The 21837-nt window shown below is 40.9% G+C and overlaps 1 protein-coding gene across 1 annotated transcript in view; it reads right to left on the bottom strand.

Annotated features, from left to right (window-relative positions):
• Nucleotides 1-145: 145 nt before the first annotated feature.
• dcc (DCC netrin 1 receptor) overlaps nucleotides 146-21837 on the bottom strand; it is a 328455-nt gene continuing 306763 nt past the window's right edge. The window contains 2 exon segments of the mRNA XM_069168937.1: nucleotides 146-9772; nucleotides 21020-21168. Coding sequence (XP_069025038.1) covers nucleotides 9683-9772; nucleotides 21020-21168 — 239 coding nt within the window. The 3' untranslated portion in view covers nucleotides 146-9682.

Here is a 21837-nt window from a genome sequence, read left to right as displayed (position 1 = left end):
ACACACACACACACACACACACACACATACACACACACACACACACACACACACACACACACACATTGTTGACCCCAGTGACAATCAGCACATTTGTCTGATTAAGAAAATAATGCAGAAACACTGATCAAAGACTGTGTTTGCTTTTGTATCAAAACTTTATTTATCAAACAAAAAGAATGCACCATTGAAATAACATTTCTATAAAAAGGACCATGGGACTGTTCTACAGTGCATTACAAAACCAGCAATTGTATACAACATTGTGGATAGAAACTTCACTTCATCTGAGATACACCACCATCATCATCATCATCATCATCATCATCATCATCATCATCATCATCATCTTTCCCTCCTTCACTCAAAAGAACAAAATGTTCACTCTTAAATATTGCAGTCACTAAGCTAATTTGGTTATAATGACTCTTGGACATTTTATTAAAGGATGAAGTCAAACCATATTTACTTGGAATCGTCAATCTGTCGAACAATGATGTTCTGGAAATGAAGTAATTGTCTGTGAGAGAGGAGATAAGGTTCATTTTAATTTGGCCCCTTTTACCCCAATGAGATGAGGTCCAAATCATTTTTTTCTTTTTTTTTTTCTACACCATTATTTCCTTTTTTGTGAGCCATCAGCCTCAAACTGCCTAAGCCCGAGCTGACAGAGTCGATTTCACACGACCAGGCCACTCAAAGTCAGCACATCCCTGACCAACTTCATTCTGTCTTTTTATTGTTATCCCTCCTTTTTTTTATTCTTTTTTTTCACCATGTAATTTGTCCCTTTTTTGATCCTCAATGGTTCCCACACAGGAGTGAAGCGCCCAAACAAAGAAGTTAATGAAGCCGAGTTTCTCTTTGAAATGCGGGAGCTGAGCTTCCCCGTTTCCACCTTATCAGGTCTGGTCTGTGTTTCTGAGTTTCACAGTCACCACAGGACGAGCTCACAAGGATTCTTTACCGATAGAAGTCCATGTGTTTTTACAGGAACCTCTCGGTGTGTTTCTGTAGGTTTTAGTCCATTCACTACGAGCACGTTTACTTTACATTCCTGCAGAGTTTCACTTTTTACGCAGATTTCCTGCCTTCCAGCCACCAATATTTGGTGACATTTGAGGGCAAAGATATGTAGATGTCATGTGTTAATGTAGCTGAAAGCAATTAAAAAACCTCTTTATAGTAGCGCATTCAGAGATATTCAGACAGCTGAGCGCTACTCCTTATTGAAATACAAAAAAACCCACAACATCCGCAAACCACATGTGCCAATTAGGGCTTGACCAAAATTTCTGGTTAATAGTATGTTACCCCAGATATTCTGAATCAGCCTGCACATAAGTAACTGAAAATGCCAAAGCATAAATGATGTGTTGGAGGTCAAAAGCTAATTATTACCAAAGCAAGAGTCAATTTGCATCAATAGCTAAAACCCTCTGAGACTGATTGGCAGACAACGTCACAGAGATGAAAAGTGGCATTAAGGGAACGAGCTGACTGAAAAATGCAAATAATAAAATACAACAATAAAAAAAAAAAAATGGCTGGAACATGAAAAAAGGAATCTGCATTTAAAAATGTGTTTTTACAGTTTCATCTTATGAGCATACAGAACACAATGTGTTTGCATTCATAGGATGAATAATTTCAAAATGCCTTATGTATTTGTGTTACAATGGACACTTCATGAGTCGATATTATATTTACGTTTGTAAAATGTCCTGATGAGTACATTTCTTGGTAAAGAAGCTTTAACAACCAGACTAAAGGGAACCCTTAACAAAATATTGGCCAATACTGGTTTTCTGATATCATGAAATTTACTTTTCAAAGGCCAAAAGCATTTATCAGACAATATATGAATAATGCAACATGCACAAAAGGATGCCAATAATTGAAGCTAATGAGTCATTCCTCTGCAGACCTCATGGTTAAATTTGATCTGTGAGTTTCTCCAAATGCACCATAACAGCTGCTTTCAGTTGCATTACCGTTGACAAATACAATAAGGTTGACTGTGATGGAACCTCTGCAGCAATATATAAGTCTCAGTTTTCATAATGAAACCCCGTCCACCTCAACTCCTCCATCGTTGCCAAAATGAAGGTTTCCTGGATCCGGATGGGGGGCAAAGAGTTGAAGATACCGGTAGGTCTGTTCTTTTATACATATTGTAAGAAGTACTGCATAGATGTGATCAGAGCCCTGATCTACAGATTTGAGACTGAAACTAAACAGACAGTGGTGGTGACTGCGTCTCCTCAGAGTGAACCAGTTTGGTGGTGAACCATTCAAATGTTTCAATAGGAAATGTAAATGATCTACAATAGAATTAAAAAAATACTGAAAACTTTTAAGGCAATAAAATAAAAAAAATAAAATAAAATAAAAAAACAGCGCTTCAGTCCTCTTTTTCATTTTGTTCTTTGCTAAACTAAATTTACATTTGCAAAAATATCACATGGTTATAAATAATAGTTTTAAACAGCACTCGAAATAAAGTATAATAATAATAATAATAATATATTAAATTTGATTATAAAAAGTTACTACTACTCTAGTGGAACTGTACACTGTAAAAAAAAAAGCAGCTTTCTTTAACGTAGTACTGCTGCAGTGACGCTTTTCTCCACAGTAAAATACACATGTAGAGCCAACAAGAAGCCAAAATAAAAACATCTGGCTGTAAGAAGGTGTCAGAGAGTTGAAGTGTGAAGTGTAATCAAAACAACAACAAAAAAGAGAAGACTACACATCTGCGCTGACTGAAGTGAATCCTTTCTGTTTCCCTTCTAGCCCCCTGAATGAACTTTTTATTTCTAGTTGACAACATGAACCTAGTTTACTGAACGATGAAATAAGAAAGGATGAGGTTGAACGTTTGTTGGTTCTGTTTCTGTTCTGGCATCAGTTAAAGAAGCACTGCAGTATTTTAGATTTTTCAGCCCATTACTTTCAAAATCAAAATCAAAATTTCAAAATGTTCTATTTGTTTGGAGATGAATTCACTTCGTCAACAGCCATTCATTTCAGATAATTCCCCCGAAAAAGTAAACTTGCTCTGAATTAGAGATTTGGAGTCACCTCATGCATCAGTCAAAATGTCTGCATGTATTATTATCCAAATGTTATGGGCCATAAAGGTACTAGCTGCACGTCCTCTCAATGTTTTTTGCTTCTGTTATTTTTATTTTTTTTTCCAGTTTAGACACAAAAACAGCTCCAGCGGGTTTAAGGAAAAGATCAAATCAAATCTTAGGGTAAAATAGAGTTGCCTTTTAGTTGGAATCAGGAAATACAAAGTGTTTACAATAAATAAACACAGTTAAGATTATGACACAATTTTGGGTAAAAGTCATGCTGACCTGGTTCAGAACAGTCAGAAAACAGCAATCTACCGTGTTAGGAAGTCCAATGTTTTGTCGACCCATCCATAAGCCCCGCCTCCTCCCTCCACTTGACTGTCTCCATGACCATGTCATGTCCTAACTATGGCCACAAAAGGGATGCTGTCACAACGAAACGTATTAATCTGTAATAAGGCTTCGAATGAGCTGCTGGACGAAGTGTCCTGCAGTTAGTGACTCGTTACTGTTGTGCGGTGATAAATGCCAGTTGATTTTTCTTTTAATAAACAACCACCACACAGTCAAGTAAGATTTAAAATAACAGTGATTTTATGATGGATTAGGATTGTTGTATTGATAATCATTTGGCCATGAAATGTCAGAAAACCAAATCATCACAATTTCGTAAAGACCAAGGTCATTATTAAATTGCTTGTTTTTTCAACCAATGAACCACCATATTGAGTTTACAGTGAGGCACCAAATGTTTTGTGTTTTTGGTTCATTAATGGAGCATCAGAATAAGTTTGCAGATTTTCTATCGATTGATCTCTTCGAATCGATTTTCAGACTAAAAATGAGCAGAAACTGGTGGCTGGATGAAGGACAAAAAACTGCGCCAAGTTCTGGTTTCATTTTGATGCAACAACTTGCAGCTGTACGACTTAATAGTCATATTCATTGCATGGATTAAATATGCAAAAAACACTTGGTGCAGTCTACCAAAGGGGAAAAGAGTGTGACTTCTACTGATGGAAAGCAGCGACTGAACTGTCCAGCTGCTGTTTGACTGTGATCAGTGCTGTAAATACAAACACAGATGATCCACATCAACGTTACTTCCCTGCAGCTGTCTGCCAAAGATGTATTTGAATCAAACACTCCATACAAGTGTTTTTTTTAACGAGCATTTCCCTTTAAATGGTTCAGACAAAACCTCCCGTGTGTTTTAAACAGAAATAAGAATCTAAATTTCTGCTCTGCAGTTGCAGTTGGAGCTTCAGCATCTTGCGATGGGACATTTTGATGGACACGCTGGCTGTTTTATGGATCCAAACTGTGATATTTCAAGCACAGGACGATGCCTGCCATCACCCGTCTGATGTGTCGACTGTTTTTCCAGACAGCTGTTGAAAAGCTGCATCTGTGCCACTGAAGTAGAACTTTCCTTTTTCGTCTCTCGCTTTAAAAGGGACACAGCACTTTGGGGAGAAGCTCTCAGCAGAGCAGACCGTCTCATCTCTTCTCTGCGTCGAACAAATTAACATAACAGAGAAAATTTTTACATTTCACAAAGACTTCAAATGAAGAGACTAAATATGAAGAAAGAAAAATAACTGGTGAAAAGTGAGGGCGTGTAAATGTCTTATTTATGTTAAAGGCAACAAAAAATGCATAAGTACACAAAGTTGAAGTATTTTGGCAACTGGAGAATGTTAGCAGGTGTTTATGACACTTCTACAACCCAAACACTTCATTCCTAAGAATATATCCGAATATTTACTATTTTTGACAGCTGCAGGGAAGAAGCATCCACTACCAGATTTAATTAGCAAGTTTGATGCACTGCTTTAAATTGCTTTGTTCATGCTGTTAACTACACAGCCCGACTGTTCTCTCATTGGATCAACCATCAAATGTCCCACGAAGACACCAACCTCAACAGACCATGGAGTGTTTCAAGTTTTAGCTCACCAACTATAAATCTTTGGAACTTCTCAGCCCGGCTGATCGTTTTCAGGATCCTCTAACAGACTGATTTCTTGCCATTCAGGCAGCCACTGGTTCTTCTTAGTTTTTTGTGAAAATAAAATTGCAGAGACTTGAAATCAGAAGTTTAGAGAATTATGTTCAAAGATATCAGATTATAGAGCTCACAGACTTGAGACGCTTTATAATCGTACAGAACAGATTTCAATCAGATTAGTCCAAATACAGTTTGGACAAGTCCTTCAACCCGTTAACTAGTTAAACTTACGGAAAGATCGGGGTTGTGGTAAAAACAGAGGACCTTCGTTGTCATGGTTACAACCGTTAACACATAGCTGAGTGGCGATGCTTAAAGAAACGTTGACTGATGTTTTGAATTGCTAAACAAACAGTGTTGAAATGTTTGAAGAACCCATCCATACACCCCGACCTCCTCCCATCTCACTTGCTCCTCTGTTCATATAACACTGCAGCTACCGGAGGCCTTATTTACACACATTTAGTGTCTTCAGCAAAACAGAGGCTTCAACGGAAGTTTACTTTTAGCCTCTTGTGCATCATGATTTATTCCACTTCTTGCACTTTTGTGCAAATCAAAAACACTCATAAAACAGGTGGATGGAAACGTGGATTTACTGTTATGTAATTGCCATGTGGTAAAGTCATCAAGAGCCCACACGGTTTTCAAAAACTGTTTGCAAGTTTTAAAACTCGAAAGAAAGGAACTAAACAAATATCTGCTAGACTTTCATGGGTGAAAAAAACAAAAGTTAAACCACTTAACTGTAATTATTTCTGCTGATTTCCTCTCTTTCTCCACTGAAAAGACAAATCTCACGAGTCAACAGGCCTTTTCATTTAACATTTACTGTCTAAATCGGATTTTCATTCTTCAAGATCAAATTTCAGTCTTGCCCAGCAGCGTTGAATTGTTCCATCTCTACGCAGCTCTGCTCAGCTCCCTGGAAGAGGAGCAGAGTTAAAGCACTTGGCTCAACCTGGATGTATCTCCCAGAACACGCTGATGAGTTTGATCCCCACGCCGCCCGCCTGCCTGCGTTTGTTCACCTTTCCATCCCCTCCGTCCCCGGGACTTTTCCCCGCCGCTGAAACGGCTCAGCGAGCGTGAGCTTGAATCATAATATTTGAAACGGCGTTATAATGAATTCACGGCCTCATTCCTCTGTGCCCCGGCTGGCACATACAAACCACCCCTGAATATCAATTCACCTTCTCTGCCTGTGCGCTCTCTGTCTCCCTCAGGCTTTTTCCTTTCATCACAGAAAGATAAAGGTCTGTAAATTACAATATGGTGACTGGGGTGACACAGTCAAATATGGAGCATACTGATGGCTGTTTTTTTTTCTCAGCTGATGAATGAATCATTTTTCATTTTAAGTTCCTACCTTTCTGCACAATCCAAAACATATCCTTCTCTGCTAGTCGTTTAGTCACAATCTCAGCCTCCAAATCCGTTTTATCCTTTAAGTGAAAGATAATAAGGGGTGTAATTCCACTTGTTTCCAATTATGTTTTAAAAATGAGGGTTGATATTTTGAAAAATGGATTCCTGCAAAAGTATAAAAAGACAAGTGAGACTTCACCCATCTGTGTTATTACTTCACTCGTCTGAAAACACAAGCGTAGCCTGTTTTCATCTCAGGATGTCAAGCACACCATTTTGTCAAAGCCTGGAGGAGTCTCCGAGTTATGGACCTGGTCTTAAGTTTAGGCACCAAAAACAAGGTGGTTAGGTTTAGAACAAAAAGTATGTCATCCACTGTAAGTTTAATATCTTACATACGTTTGTTTACTTCCGTTACTTAAAATAAATCCACTTGAACACTGGTTTCCTGGGTGGAAGTAGCTGTGTTTGACGTCCCCCCTCTGCGCACTCGGTCCGGTCACATGACCTCCTTTTTGGATTCGGGTGGTCACAGCACTGACGCCAACGGGCACTTTGTCTATGTCTCTGTGACGTGAATGGCTTTGACAGAACGGCGGTATCCGACGTCCTGGGTACGTCAACAGGCTGCCAGAACAAATCAACTTTTAGGACTTTCTTTTTTTTTTACAGTGTACACCTTGCTCACTCTCCTACTGCAACATTTCATCTCCTCTTTCAGAAAGTGTAACAAAAACACGCCGACCCATCTAATCTCACTCTACTGTAATTCTCTAACTGAGATTCCTCCGTGTGCTGTCAATGAAAATCGAGTTGTTTTAAGGAACAGGCAGGTAGATGCTCTTTGCACTGTCGTCCTGACTTGTTCCACGTCGTCCTCAAAACCAAAATGCTGCAGGTTTTGAATTCCACCACAAAAATCATTGCGTCAATCCACTTTTTAAAGACGACTTATAATAAAACTAAAAGTAACACAAAAGAGTTTACGTCTACTAGTTAATGACAGAATTTAGAATTAAACCTAACTGTGTTTGACGAGTTCAAAGGCCAAAGGTTTATTTTTCACTGCGTAAAGTAGCGCTCTGCGTAAATGTGTTTAAAAAACCTGATTTAAAAAAAACACCTCTGACAGAACACCAAATGTAAAAATATACTTTGTGGAATATGCATTATTTGTGTTTTTCTTTTTCTTACTTTTTCTTTCATTTTTGTATCAAAACTGAATCCCCTGAAATAAACACGAAGTGAAGCTGGCCGTTTTGCAATATTCCCATGTGGGTGATCAAGGTCGACAAGAGGTACACGTGTGTTTATGTTGTGATACATACATATGGATTCAGCAAAAAGAGGTCCAAATACAACACACTACCTTTCAGCCAAACATACACTGAAACTACACAACATAAGACAAACAACAATGATATGGATCAATCGAATTATCGTCATCAACCACCATCTCTAACCTCAATAATAATATTAATAATAATAACTTAATCCTTTCTGCTGTAACACTCGCAATTGACCATTATGCTAACTCCAAATTTCCACTTCTTCCAACTGTGACAGGAGCACCATAGTGCCCCCAGGTAGGTGAATTGTTGCCAATTATACAGCATCACTGAATTATTTTGTTATGTCAAGATAATATTCTCTATTCATCGATCCAGAGATAACAGTTTACTGATCTGTCATTATAACAAACTTGTATTCTTGTGATCATGACTTGTTTGTGTTTTGGTGGCTTTTATGTTCGTTTATTATTATAACTTTGATTCAGAGAGTGTCATTAGGTGCCTCTCACTAATAATCTTTTGTGAACTGATGGACAGGTGTCCCCAAAGAGAACGACAAAGTCTTCATTGAACATTTCTCTTGTTCACAGACTGTTACGCCTCTTCAGTGGCTCACACCGCAATGAATGTGATGTACATACAGTACAACCTGAAAAATGGTAAGTTAAGAGTGAATCCCAATTTGCTTCTGATATGACCATTTACCACGTTCCATCCAGGGAAAAATACATTTTCCTCCAAGATAGGATTGGTCAAACTAATCCAACTCCAGATTTCTTGTAACATTTGTTCCTTAATGATGATTTCTTTCACTGACCTTCAGTCGACACCTGGGACAGCTAGCAAAAACAAAGAAGAAGGACCAAAGCTTTCCAAGATGAGAATTTGGAAACAACCCAAGTCCATGTAGGTAAAGATCTGAGTTTTTCTGGGTTCGGGTGAGTAAAGGCTTGGTCAAGAGCAGCAACAAACTGTAGGAATCTATGGAGGTTTTTAAACAGTCCTGTAAGAATAAGAGTTAGCTGGATCCAGATCCAGATGATTCAGGCCAGACTGGCAGATTCTTCACAATTTTAACCTCCTCTCTTTCTTTATCTTAAGATCCAGGAAGTGGAAGGACTACATGGGTGATGGCCGATCTAGTGAAATTGTACTGTTTTGTCCATGAGAAGAAAAAAATGGATTTCCGGATCACGTGGCGCCGCCGCAACAGGCAACCTGGGATCCACGAGAAAAAAAAAAGGACGTTTTTGTGAAACTTTGGTGGCTGTGGATGTTTTGTGTTTCTGACTGTGGGTTCCTGTAGCATTTTCAAACTGTATACACACCCTGTAAATGCACAACGTTGGTATACCCAAACATGAAACTAAAGACGAAAGGAATACGTCCAACAGTGATCATGAAAAATAAGTGAGGTACAGTCACAGTAACTGAGTTGAGGAGAACTCAGCGGAAGAGGATGCTAATAAATACCACAAATAAGAGAAACAGGAGGACTCGAATAACTTTGTCTTCTTTTTTTGCGATAATCCTTTCCTCCTCTTCCAGTAAGTCGAGACGCTAGGCATTGGGTTTTTCTAGTTTGATGTTTGAGGTTGAAGGGTCTAGAGGGGTTTCAGTTTGAACTCCTAAAGAACCCTCTGAACACTAGTCCTGTTCTTGGAGTTGATCCTGTGCTGCTGTAATGTTTATCCTCTGTATAATTCCCTTTCAATCCCGGTCCCCGTGGATACCAGTCGAGACCAGTAGAAACCAAACCGACTCCACCCAGCACACGGATACATGATTCCACACGGGCATCTTCAAACCCAGCTTGACCTGTTGGTCCCATCAGAGAATGGACAGCAGGTGACATCAAGGCATGAAGAAGGGTTCTAGACTGGACCGTGGCTCAGGGCTGGGCCGGGTTGGGCTGGGGTCAGAGGTTAGAAGGCGGAGCCGGTAATGGCGTTGAGCTGCTTCATCAGCCCTTCCAGACTGGCCATTTGCTCTGACAGGTCGTCCTGCTCGTAAACCTAAAAGGAAAAAAAAACAAAAAAGACCATAACATAAAGGCTACCTGACAGTAAGCTGTATGAAACTTGTCTCAATATCTACAGAGGCCAATGTCCATGATGGTGTGATGACGGGTGCGTGTCCACACCACAGGAACAGCTTGGTAACAGGTTTTCTCACGTCAGGTTCAAGGTTCGAACCGATAGCAACATTAATCATCCTACTCAACTCTTAAACAAACTCATTTACAAAAAAATATGAAAAATCGAAATCATCCGACATCATTCCAGCTCAGGAAGACTCAAAACAGTGAGGCTGCTTCCAGCTTTCAGGTCAAACCTGACATCCGGAGCAGCTACTAAAACCACCGCAAGCAGAGACGCTTTCGAAGAAGGTCTCCTCCTAAATTTACTGTCAAAAGATGTCGGTATTATTTGGTTAAAAACCCAACTGGAAGTTCAGGTGTTTAGAAGTCAAACATGTAACCGTACATATAAATGTGCTATTATTGAACAGCATTTCAACAGGTCTTTTCGGTGAGAGGCAGATCACAACAACACATTTAAATACAGTCAGAGTGCAGAGCAGCATAATTTGCATGCAATTTACTCCCTGCAATGTGCTCGCCGCTGTGATGCTCTAAGCTCTGATGGCGAATGCGGTTAAAAAATGTCTGAGCTAGACTGTGTTAGCGCCAATGACATTACCACTTCACCTCACAGCACTGCTAGCAGACATGCAAGAGAGATACTCTGAGGGACATTAGGGTTCTATTATGGAACTATGACTGATATGCACTCTGTTGGTAGGTTGGTAGAACACGGCACACGCTGACAACTCAGAGGGCCGATCTGACTTGGACACAGTTTGGTTATACTGTATGTAGTCTAGATGTCTAAAAATCATTCACTTTTCAGTGGAATTTAATCTGGGTTAAATGCTGCAAAGTGCTTAATGCTGCCTCATAAATACACATATTCAACCAATCAGTTTACTATGACAACATAATCTTGAGATTGTCGTGGTTTGATACCACAGGTCAGCACACTTGGACCTGTTGGAAGAGAGAATGGAAAATGCACACGTTCATGCCGTGAGCCTGCGAAACCTTTCTGAACCAAACCAGTGGAGAAATGACATAAAACACGTTTTAGACTGTTAATCTGTTTCTGTATCATTCGCTGGCATATTCATTCCTTTCTGAGAAAGTTGACTTGCGTAGACTGGTAAGTTGCTGCGAATACCTAATCTATCTCAATGAATGTCCTGTCGGATTTTATTTCTGTCAGAGTTCAGTTATTGTTGCATGGCAGTTCAGTGCAGACTGTTCAATATGCACTTAGAGCTGAATGAAATAAAAGGTGACTTCATGTTGACTGTGATGGATTATCTATCCGCAGCGCGTTTCAAGTCACTGCTGTCTGATTGATCTGAAACCAATGGCTGCCCGCGGGAAGGAAATCATAATAAAAAGTTTGAAAAGGACCAATGAGAATGCAAAGTTTAAAGGATTTCGAATCAATGGACTAAATCAAGTGTAAAACCAGTGATAATATCATTGTTCGCAAACTGTGTCACATGAGTTCAGACAGTATTCCTTCGGCCTGACCACAATAAATGTGTTGGAGATTTGCTGTCACTGGTCTGAACTACTCAAAGAACAGGACACGCTAAAAGAGCGGCCGGCTGCTCTTTAATGCTGCAGATACACTGTGATCACTGTGTAATGGCGTGTTCGCTCGGGCTATACAAAATGTCACCTCTGAGTGGGCCTACTACTTAAGTGCCCCCATCTGTGTGTGTGTGTGTGTGTTGCAGTCAATTGCACATCTTTCATATACACTCTCTCTGTGTGGTATATTGAGCGTGGCCTTCATGCAGAGTTTGTCCTTGCAGTTGCAAAAAAATACTCAATATTCTCCTGTGCGTGTGAAAAACTGATAAAGGCCCACTGGAAATATTTCACACATTTACTTTACACCACACTAGAGTTGCATCCAGTCACGGTACATGTCGCTCACCGTACTGTAACGATGACCGCAAAACGCCTGAGAATATTTGAATTTAGGTTTTCAACGGCCGTCTCTTTATTGATTAACTGTAAAATCAAAAACAAACACTCCTAAATATATTTAGCACAGAATAAAGCAACAACCTCTCACTCTGTGCTTATATGTGCTAAAAAAGTCATGATGGTGAATTAATTACCAAATAGCCAATGTTTTTAGTTTAGTTTTTTTTACATTGTTTGATCAAATGTGCAGCTGTTTTTAAAACAAATAAAACATCTAAATCTAAAACTACCGCCTCGAGGTTGTGTGCCTCAAGTTACACAAGTTACATTTCATATCCGTGAGATTGCCTGAATTTGTGTTAATTATTGCCATTGCAGGTCCATGATGTCCTGGAGGGACTGAGTATCGAACTAAAGGTGAAATATGGTCACGGTCTCCCCTTCTGTTGTTGAGTCATGATGTTGAATAATGGAAAGAAAAGTGTTTTTACACTTGTGATGTCACCTTTGGGATAAACAAAAAAAGTCAACTTCGTCGACCTGTTAAACGTCGTGCCTCCGGATATCGCTGGAAGAATAAAAACAATTGAAAGGGGCAGGATTTGTTATTTTTTGCTATAAAATCAAGTTTAAACCTGTTCATTCATTCTTCCAATAAGATCATAAGGGTGTATTTTGGAATACATTATGAGATATCAGGGTATTTGTCAGTATTTTCTGATGTTTTACAACAAAACAACTAATAAGTTCATTGTAATTGTCATCAACAAGTTACATGAGGTGTGAAAAAAAGTTATTTTTTGCAGCCATAGTTGAAAGTTTTTGCCGTTTTGTGCAGATACATATGAACCGTGATTAACATTTGATGATGAACTCTGTTTTGTACACTTTTTAGTTTGGAACATTCTGACTGATCTTTCAGACGTTCGAGTTCTTTTTATGAAAAGAGAAACGTGTTTCCCTCCAGAGGCGCCTGAACGTGCTGATCCACATTGGAAAATCCGATATCAGTGTGGTCCAGTTAAAGCTTTTAACCCGACCAGATAGAGTCCTGTTGGACCAGCTTTCGACCCGTTTCTGCCTCGGGACAACTTAACGGCCCCGCCGGTCATATATGGATTTTTAAACTGCCTCCATTTAAAACTGCAGCGGTGCCGGATCACAGCAGGATGCTAGAAGTGGACAAACATCCCGATCCACCAGCATCAGCCAGCAGAACCAGCTGTTTAATGGTGCGCTTTCTCTCTCTCTCTCTGCTTGAGTGTGTGTCTTGCTCTGAATGAGGCTCAACAAAAATCTTGTGATGCTTTTGTGAGCATCCTGTGAGGCTTCAGCAGCTCGTAAACACATTGTTCAAAGTTGTTAGCTCCAATATGTCCACCTGTCATACCGAATCTGGTGAAAAGTCAATGATGGTTCACCTTGTAATGCTTCTGGCCTTGACTATGATCATTTCTCTATTGTTATATTTTGTACTCTATGAGCTTTGTTTAATCATGTGGCTAGTGTATCTTTCGCTATATAAAATGTTCAATCTAGTTTATAACAGACTTTGGTTAAAGCTAGCATTTAAATAATGTAAAATCTACGTAAACATCTTTTCGATCGCTGGGTCCCGTGAATCCTGTTTTAAAATCCTTCTCCACTAAAACGTGTTCCCACAGTTGAATGTTGGAGCTTCACTGTGCAGAAGGAAGTACTGTTTGTGCAGAGTTTAACACTACAAGCTTGTTTTCACATCAACATTTTTCTGTGCTCATTGGAAATCTGAATTTAAGGGGCGGGCCTACGAGCACGATTTGTGACATCACAACTGGTTTGGAAGCGAATCCATTATTAAACTTTTAAAAGTGTGATGTGAAGAAATGTAGAAAAGTAATACATTTGCATATGTAAAATGTAACTTTAAGACGTTTAAGGAGTTAATTGGACTTGTTGTGGTAAAACGATCAGCGACATCAATGTTCAGAGGGGTCTGAAGGGGCTCTTTAAACTCTCCTGTGTGGCGTTTCAAGAGGAGACATGAATCTCTCTTCAGATATAAACGACGGTGGAGATTCCCATTAAGTGGAAGGAAAGGACAAAGAACCTGCAAGGTTGTCCTTTATCAGTGTAATACACACAGTGTGACCTTGTGACATTGCACTTTCGTTCTGAATGAGACCATAAAAGCTCATCTAGGAGACCCACACTGCCAGGGATTTTCCACTTTACAGACAAAAAGGCTTCTATAAAATCATATCAGCGTATAAAGAACCCCTGCAAAAACTCAGTGACCTCTTGATGTCATTTTCTGACCCGTAACAGCAGTTTCACTGAGTCACTAAACGCTTCATCGATGGGATAAAACACCCCTCCACGTTGTGTTCCTCCCTGATATCCTGTTATCTCTGTTGGCCCGCTGACCTGGTTTCACACTCCTCTATAATCTGTCGGAGATTCATCCCAACACAGCAGAGCGAGCACAGCACATGTAAACTCTGTTTTATATATTTTTTTGATGTGTCAAGGAAATGCAAAAACTGTTAAATGTCTCCTCCGTCTGAGACATCAGAGAGTTGCAGACAGACATGCTTTTATTTAAGAGACAGCTGAATACAAAAGGATCAGATTGACAGGTTCTCTTGACATCCAGACAAAGGTCTTCGTAGGGAAACCTGCTTTTGAATGAGAACTTGCTTGTGTCCAAAATCACCTCCTTGTTCTCTCGTTATTTACTTTCTGGAGGCTGAATATTTCCCTCAACAGTGAGCGGTAATTATTGCTTCCTCATCGTTGTTATTTTACATGATAATAAGTAGGGAGAGATTATTGCATGCATTCATGTCATTGTTTAAATTGTATTTAAGAGTAGTTTTCATCACAATGTTGCTAATTTAGTCCTAGCAGGTGTGTCACTACGAGTTTAGAGGAATGAGGTCTAAACACATGATGCGTCAACACGTGGACTAATGTGTCTTTCCTGTGGTTCCTATTTTCTGACATCACACAAATGCAGCATGACAATGTCGAGCTAAATGACTGTCACGCTAGACAGCGTGAAACAAACAGATCTCTCCAAGTATGCAGATATAAATAAAACAAAATAATATCGAGATTCAAAATGGATTGATGCTTTCACTTAAAACTTGAGACCTCAAACTATCAGTTTTGGTAATTAAGTTAAACGTAGTGATGCGTAGCCAGACCCAAATTTACCGCGTGAATTTGAGTTTGGTTTCGCTCCATTGGGAATTGTTTGCAGTCCTTCCATCCTTCACCCGAGAGTGTAGATCTCTAGTTAATTTTAACCAATCAGCATGTGCTGAAAACAGCTGACACAACATTTTTTTTTTCCTGAGTAAAGCATATTTTTTAAATTGTTTTTAATGAACGCCAGCAGCACGATGAGGTGCTGAGTGTTTTCAATGTGCTGGTCAATGAGAGCTGAACAATGTTAACTGCGCTTGTCACTGTCACCAGCTGTCCAATCACAGTGAAGGAGGGGCGGGACAAACACGCTAAACCTGTCGCTGATTGGTCCGTCCCTCAGAAGGGCTAAGCGAATGTTAATACGAGCTGATTTCCCCGACAATCATCACAGCGAAGAAAACTAAAGCCTGGTGCAGCCAGGCTACGAATCACTGAGCTCAGGAAAGACTTCCTACAACCTCAGACATGGATTCAGAAAAGGTGTATTTGAAGATTTAGTCTATCTTCTATAACGAACTAGGGAGTGAGATAGCAGAGACAAGCTGAAGGGCTAATTGTTGCCCTGTGTTTGATATCCTAAATATACATAATTACATGTTGAGATATAGAGAGCACGGTTGCAGGAGGCAGGATTGGCTAATTAATAAAAACATGGGGGGGCAGGTGTGCTGGCAGGAGAAGGTGTAGTGACGGGCCACGAGGGATTATTTGAGGGCATCTGGTGTTCAGGTTGTCAGGTTGTGAATTGCTGAATGAAACCCAGGAACCTGTGAGCAGTGAGCAGGAACAATGACTGACACTAAATGAGCAAACAAAAATCAGGCTGAAGCTGCTGTCATGATATCGTTCGTTAACGAGCTGACTAACAGCTACCTCTTCATCTCAAGGTCAGTGAGCAACCTATGAATAGAAAGGCATTATGACATTAATGGTGTTAAAACAGTCTTGATTTTAGGAATCAGCCACAGCATAAAGGTCTTTACACGCTGGAGGGGTGACACCCCCCTGCGAATATTTTCCATCAAAACGATTAATACGAGCAGCAATGTCAAATTGTGAAGGTTGTATAAAAAAAGGTTTGAAAATATTTGTGTCAGCTCAATCTTCAGAAAAATAATGGATTCAACATCATCGAACAACCCGGTATCAAAATGTGAAATAGACACGCAGGTCCACTGGTGCTAAACGGGAAATAGCCACGCTTTGGCCTGTCGAGGCGTGACAGTTTTGCGTTTTCCTGTATTGGATGGAAACGAAACCTACTGCATGCATGCGGCCTTGTGATTGACAGGAATATTAAACAACATGGAACTCAAGAACAACGTTGTCACCTCCTGGATTCGAACCTCAGCCTCTTGCATGATTCATGCCACCAGGCCAACCCTCCTACCTCCAAATACATAGAACATAGGACATAGAAAAATGTCCTTTGTACTTGGTCACGTGTGCGTGTAAGTTTCACGCTTACAAAACATGAAAGATAGGCCAGAACGTGTCTATCTCACGCTCAGCTGTAGCGGACGGGCGTGTCTGTGCTGTGATACTGGGTTGCATCGAAGGATGATGATCTTGTCCTGCTGCTCCTCCCTCAACAGATGAAGAGGACATTTTGGTCCATAGTGACACACTCTACTACATCCAAAGTAAACTACATAAACTCCTCACTATCCTGACGTGGTAGCTTTATTCGTTGTCCTTCAGGTTGTTGTCTTTGTCATGTTTGTTCCCCTTGTCATATAACAGCAGGTAGCCGCAGACACGAGTGATTATCATTTTCGTTTGGAGTTTCTAAAGTGACGTCCATCCCACTAACACTGGTTGGTTGATGACTTTATTAACAGAAGGAAAGCTCAGGAATATCCACATCCTTCAGTGGCTGTTTTGCAGCGTAATAATTAGTTCCTGTGTGAAATAAACAGTTAAAAAAAAAATAGACGTGATTGTGTTGTTTTCTTTACTGTATTAAATCACATGACTGTGTCCTGCTGACTGAATCAGACCCTGATGCAGCTCCTCTTTCAGTGCACTGAGCTGCACTATTCTCCAAAAACTAATAAAAACTAATCAGTGAGATGCAGTTGCAATGTTCCTTCAATACCATGAACACACACAGATTTGAACACATGCACAGTCCTGCAGGAAAGTTCAGAACGGGAAACAATCTGCTGCGGAAAATAGTTATGAAAAAAATACCCAGCTGTTGGAAATTATGGAGTTTTTTTAAAGAGTTCTGTTTTCAGCAGGAACTAACGGGCCAAAAACATAAAAGCATAATAGAAGAACTACTGTGTTGGACATACTTGGTTCACTCCCCCTGTGTCGCAGTGTATTAACTGTTGTGTGTGTGTGTGTGTGTGTGTGTGTGTGTGTGTGTGTGTGTGTGTGTGTGTGTGTGTGTGTGTGTGTGATGGATAGGCCACGGGGCTGATGGGAAAAGATGAGATCAATTACAGAGAATGAGCAGCAGATGAAGGAAGACACCCGCTGTCCTCTAACACGTCTCTCTCGCTCCTTTCCTCCACTCGTCCTTATCAGCGTCTCCTCCGTCTAACCTCCTCTCAACTTTCTACTCGCTGTCCCCAAAGCGTCCCTCTCCTCCTCCTGTTGTCATGGCAACCGTCTCCTCCAGTCCTCCCATCTTCCACATGTTGTCCTCTTCTTTCTCACCTTCCTTCTTTCCTTTTCTGGCATCCCTCTCTCTCTCTTCCAGTTGCTACGGCGACATCTCCTGGACCTCTCCCTCCTTCTCTCCCTCCTCCACTACCCCTTCTCTTCACTTCTCCTCGTTTCGTCTCCTTTTCCCTCCTCTTCTCTCCCCTCCGTCCCCGTTGCTGTGGTGACGCCTCCTCCCGTCCTATTGTCATTGAGTCACATATGAATATTTAACAAGTCCCGACGTCCGACATCCCTCCACATCATCTTCCGTCGTTTAGCTCCCTGCTAGTCCTCCTCTCCGTCCTCCTCCACTCCTCTCCGTCCTCCGTCCTCCTCTCCGTCCTCCTTAACATCTCTTCCTCCTTTCCAGTACATCCTCTTGCTCTTCGCTGTCACCAGGTGTTCACAACATCTTCATTTCTCTTCCTCCTCTCTCTCTCTCACTCTTCCTTTCCTTCCTGGTCTCCTTCCTCCTGTCTCCCCCCTCCTCTTCTTCCTTCCTCTCCTTCTATCGCTCTCTTTATTTTTACTCTTCCTCCCTTCAGTCTCTCTCATCCTCTACCACCTTTACCTTTTTATCCTATATCCCCCTCTTTGCTTCTTTCCTCATCCAATTTCTCCTCCCTCACTTCTCCCCTCCTCCTTCACTCCTCCTATTCTTTTGTCTCCTTTCTCCCTCCCTTCATCCGTTTAGTTTTCCTCTCCATTTCTGCCTTTTCTACCCGCATTCATTTTCCCCAGTTTTCAGTTTCAGTTACTAATGAACTGTGTTTTATTCAACAGCTGAAAGGCCACAGACACCGTGGTGGGAAGGAAACAGGTGGAGCAGCCAAGCTGTGTGTGAGTGTGAGTGTGTATGTGTGTGTGTGTGTGTGTGTGTGTGTGTGTGTGTGTGTGTGTGTGAGTGTGTGTGTGAGAGTGTGTGTGTGTGTGAGTGTGTGTGTGTGTGTGTGTGTGTGTGTGTGTGTGTGTGTGAGAGTGTGTGTGTGTGTGTGTGTGTGTGTGAGTGAGAGTGTGTGTGAGAGTGTGTGAGTGTGTGTGTGTGTGTGTGTGTGTGTGTGTGTGTGTGAGAGTGTGTGAGTGTGTGTGTGTGTGTGTGTGTGTGTGTGTGTGAGAGTGTGTGAGTGTGTGTGTGTGTGTGTGTGTGTGTGTGTGTGTGTGTGTGTGTGTGTGTGTGTGTGAGTGTGTGTGTGTGTGTGTGTGTGTGAGTGAGAGTGTGTGTGAGAGTGTGTGAGTGTGTGTGTGTGTGTGTGTGTGTGTGTGTGTGTGTGTGTGTGTGTGAGAGTGTGTGAGTGTGTGTGTGTGTGTGTGTGTGTGTGTGTGTGTGTGTGTGTGTGTGTGTGTGTGTGTGTGTGAGTGTGTGTGTGTGTGTGTGAGTGTGTGTGTGTACTCACTGTAAAAAACTGTCGAATGACTTCGCTCTCCTCAGCATTCAAAATAAAAACCGACAAATAAATGATTGAGCTGCAGCTGTCAGTTGTACATTCATTCAAAGTGAAACGTTAAGTCCTTCCTTCTTAACTACAAGCTGTTATAAATAGTGATTAACTAAACTGTGACGTACCATTACAACTAATTAAATGTATGTTCTGTTATACAAACCTTACCAAATATTATAATATATATAATATACACAAATATTAATGGAATAATGTTTCATAATTGAAGATATTCTGTGTTACTTTTGTGAAATGACATAATTATTAAACAGCACTTATCAAATTTCAGGTCAGATACATCGACTGTGTCCAATATTAAATCTTTTACATACTTTTCACTAAACCGTTCAGATGTTACCAAGCTAACATGAGCTTTGTGAGTGAGTTGGTTCAGTTCGCCGCTCAAACGTCAGCACCTGGCACTTAGCTCATTTCTATACAAGGCTTATTTTAAACACGGTTTTCATTTAGTTACGTGCAGGAATTTCATCCAACAGAGATCCACTTGGTACCAAGGATGAACTGACTTGATTTTGGGGGTCACATTGACCTTGACCTTTGACCCACAAAATGTAATCACAAGTTTGAAGAAAGTCCCTTAAGATGATCTCGATAGCTTCCGCTGTTGATATTACTCTTGTGGTGGATTTTCTTTTGGACTCACCACCTAAGTTGTTGATTGAATCTTAATTTTGAATGATTAATCAATAGGAATATTGATTTGTGTAATGCAAGAGTACAAAGTGTATAAACTGAGAATAGCTGGACTATGTGTCAATCATGAGTCAGCATTAGATAGTTGAAAAGCTAACTCGGGTGTAAGTCCAATGTACATTGTGTCATAGAGCGGCGGCTGATGAGGAAGCAAGAATTATTAAAGATAGTGAAGAAGTGTTGTTTCAGAACAGATGACAGCAGACGTGGAAGCCCGATCATGAAGTCCAGACTTTAACCAGTTTAAGAGGAAGTTTTCAACACTTCAGTCTCAGTTGCTCTCGCGAGAACACTCAGTCTATTTAAAACCTTTGATTTTCAATAAACCTTCACTGCATCAGACTCCAAAGACTCTGAATATGATTATGAGTGTGTGTGAAGGGACCGGGGCTTCCAGGCCACACTCTGCTGCAGACGGGTTTTAAACAGCCAAGCAGATTTAGTTCACTAATTAATTGCTTCCTCTTCATGGGTTACTGCCGGGTTCCCGTAAACGACACTCCTATTCCCCTCCCAGCAGTTTAGAGGGCCAAACCCTCAATTTATTCATAAATGTCTTCATGTCAAATATTAAGGAAGCGTTGTCTTTGTTAAAAAATAACTAAATTAAATTAATTAAAAAAACGTGAAATAAAATAGAATAAAATTTAGTTTTTGTGTTAAAAAGAGGAACTTGAAGCAGTAGAATCGTGATTATGATCATGTTTGAATATTAATATGTTGTTGAGGAATTAGTTCTGTTGAAATGTACATCAGTGCTGAATTTACTACAGTTAATAAAATCCAATCAAAGCTTCAATTCCCTTTTATTAGGGACCAATCTTGTGTTTGTTTGGACTGAATCTGATTTATGCCTCCAAAATATCAGCTTCTGAGAACCAATCTCAGATGGAGACACAATGACTTTCTATCTTAAAACAAGCACGAGAGTTTATTAAATGATCTTGACTCTGTCAAATTGTTGTTGAAAACTTGATGATACATCATCGAGACCAAGTCTGAAAAAAAGACTGTCTTCACTGCAAATATGCATATTCAACACACCGTGCTCCACAGATTCATAGACCAGCTTACAAATGATGAAATCACAGAAGTGCGAGCCCACTTGGAACCCGTAGAAATCGCATTGCAGTGTCTGCAAAAGCACCCGAACACGCCGGCGTGAGGACTCATCTGGGAGCTTTTCAAGCAGACTGCTCGTGGTGTCAAACCAAATCAAGAACACCTCCAACGTTCTCCCCGTGCAGACTCACGTTGGCAGCTGAGTCGTCGGACGGTTTCGTTCCTCCCTCGTCTGGTAAGTCCGGCGCCGTCGGCACGGAGACGGGCAGCAGAGGAGAGCGAGCCTTTCCGGCCTGACCCAGAGACGCCGTCTTCACCTGGGGCTTCGGGAGGCTCGCACCTACAAGGCAGGAAGAGTTTAAAACATCAAATACACAGTTGAGGGCTGGACCGGACTCAGAAGTTTGTCAGTTGAATTGGATTCGGATCTTTAAAACAAAGAATTGACTGTTAGTTTTGTATCTATATACAGACTGCAGCACGCTCTCCTGTGTCTGGACTGAGGAGGCTCCAGCTTCAGAAGCAGCCCTCCACGTGGGTCTCCTGAGACGCACTCGTGCCCCACCACCACCTGGGCCGTCCCAATCTCAGCCCACACACCTCCCACGTTGAAGGCTGCAGCTGCAGTGGTCAAAAACAGCATCTGGAGTGAAGCTAACTGCCGACCAGATCAGCCGGTGTCCCGCACCTCTCTCTGGATGTCTAATGTCTCTGGAAAATAACCCGAGAATACCTGCTCCGCTCAGAGAATCTCAGCTTTCAGGACCTTTCTACACCTGGAAATACTTCCAGACCAAATTTCCCCACTGTGGGATCAATAAAGTCAAAAATCGAATCAAGTTGCACCCTGCTTTGTTTCTTTGTTTGTGATAAGTTATTCAGGTTTCATTGAGGTTTCTGAGAAGGTCTGTAATCACGCTGCAAGTCCACATTTAAAAGACGAGAAAGATTTGAAAATAACTTAAGTCAGTTGTGACTGAATGTAACTGAATGACACCGATAATGGTTT

Source organism: Embiotoca jacksoni, unplaced genomic scaffold (assembly GCF_022577435.1).
Source record: "Embiotoca jacksoni isolate LCO1_2020_lvr unplaced genomic scaffold, fEmbJac1.0.p SCAF_42, whole genome shotgun sequence".
NCBI lineage: Eukaryota > Metazoa > Chordata > Actinopteri > Embiotocidae > Embiotoca > Embiotoca jacksoni.
Note: the sequence above shows the minus strand (reverse complement) of the source record. Positions and strands in the feature narration are given on the sequence as shown.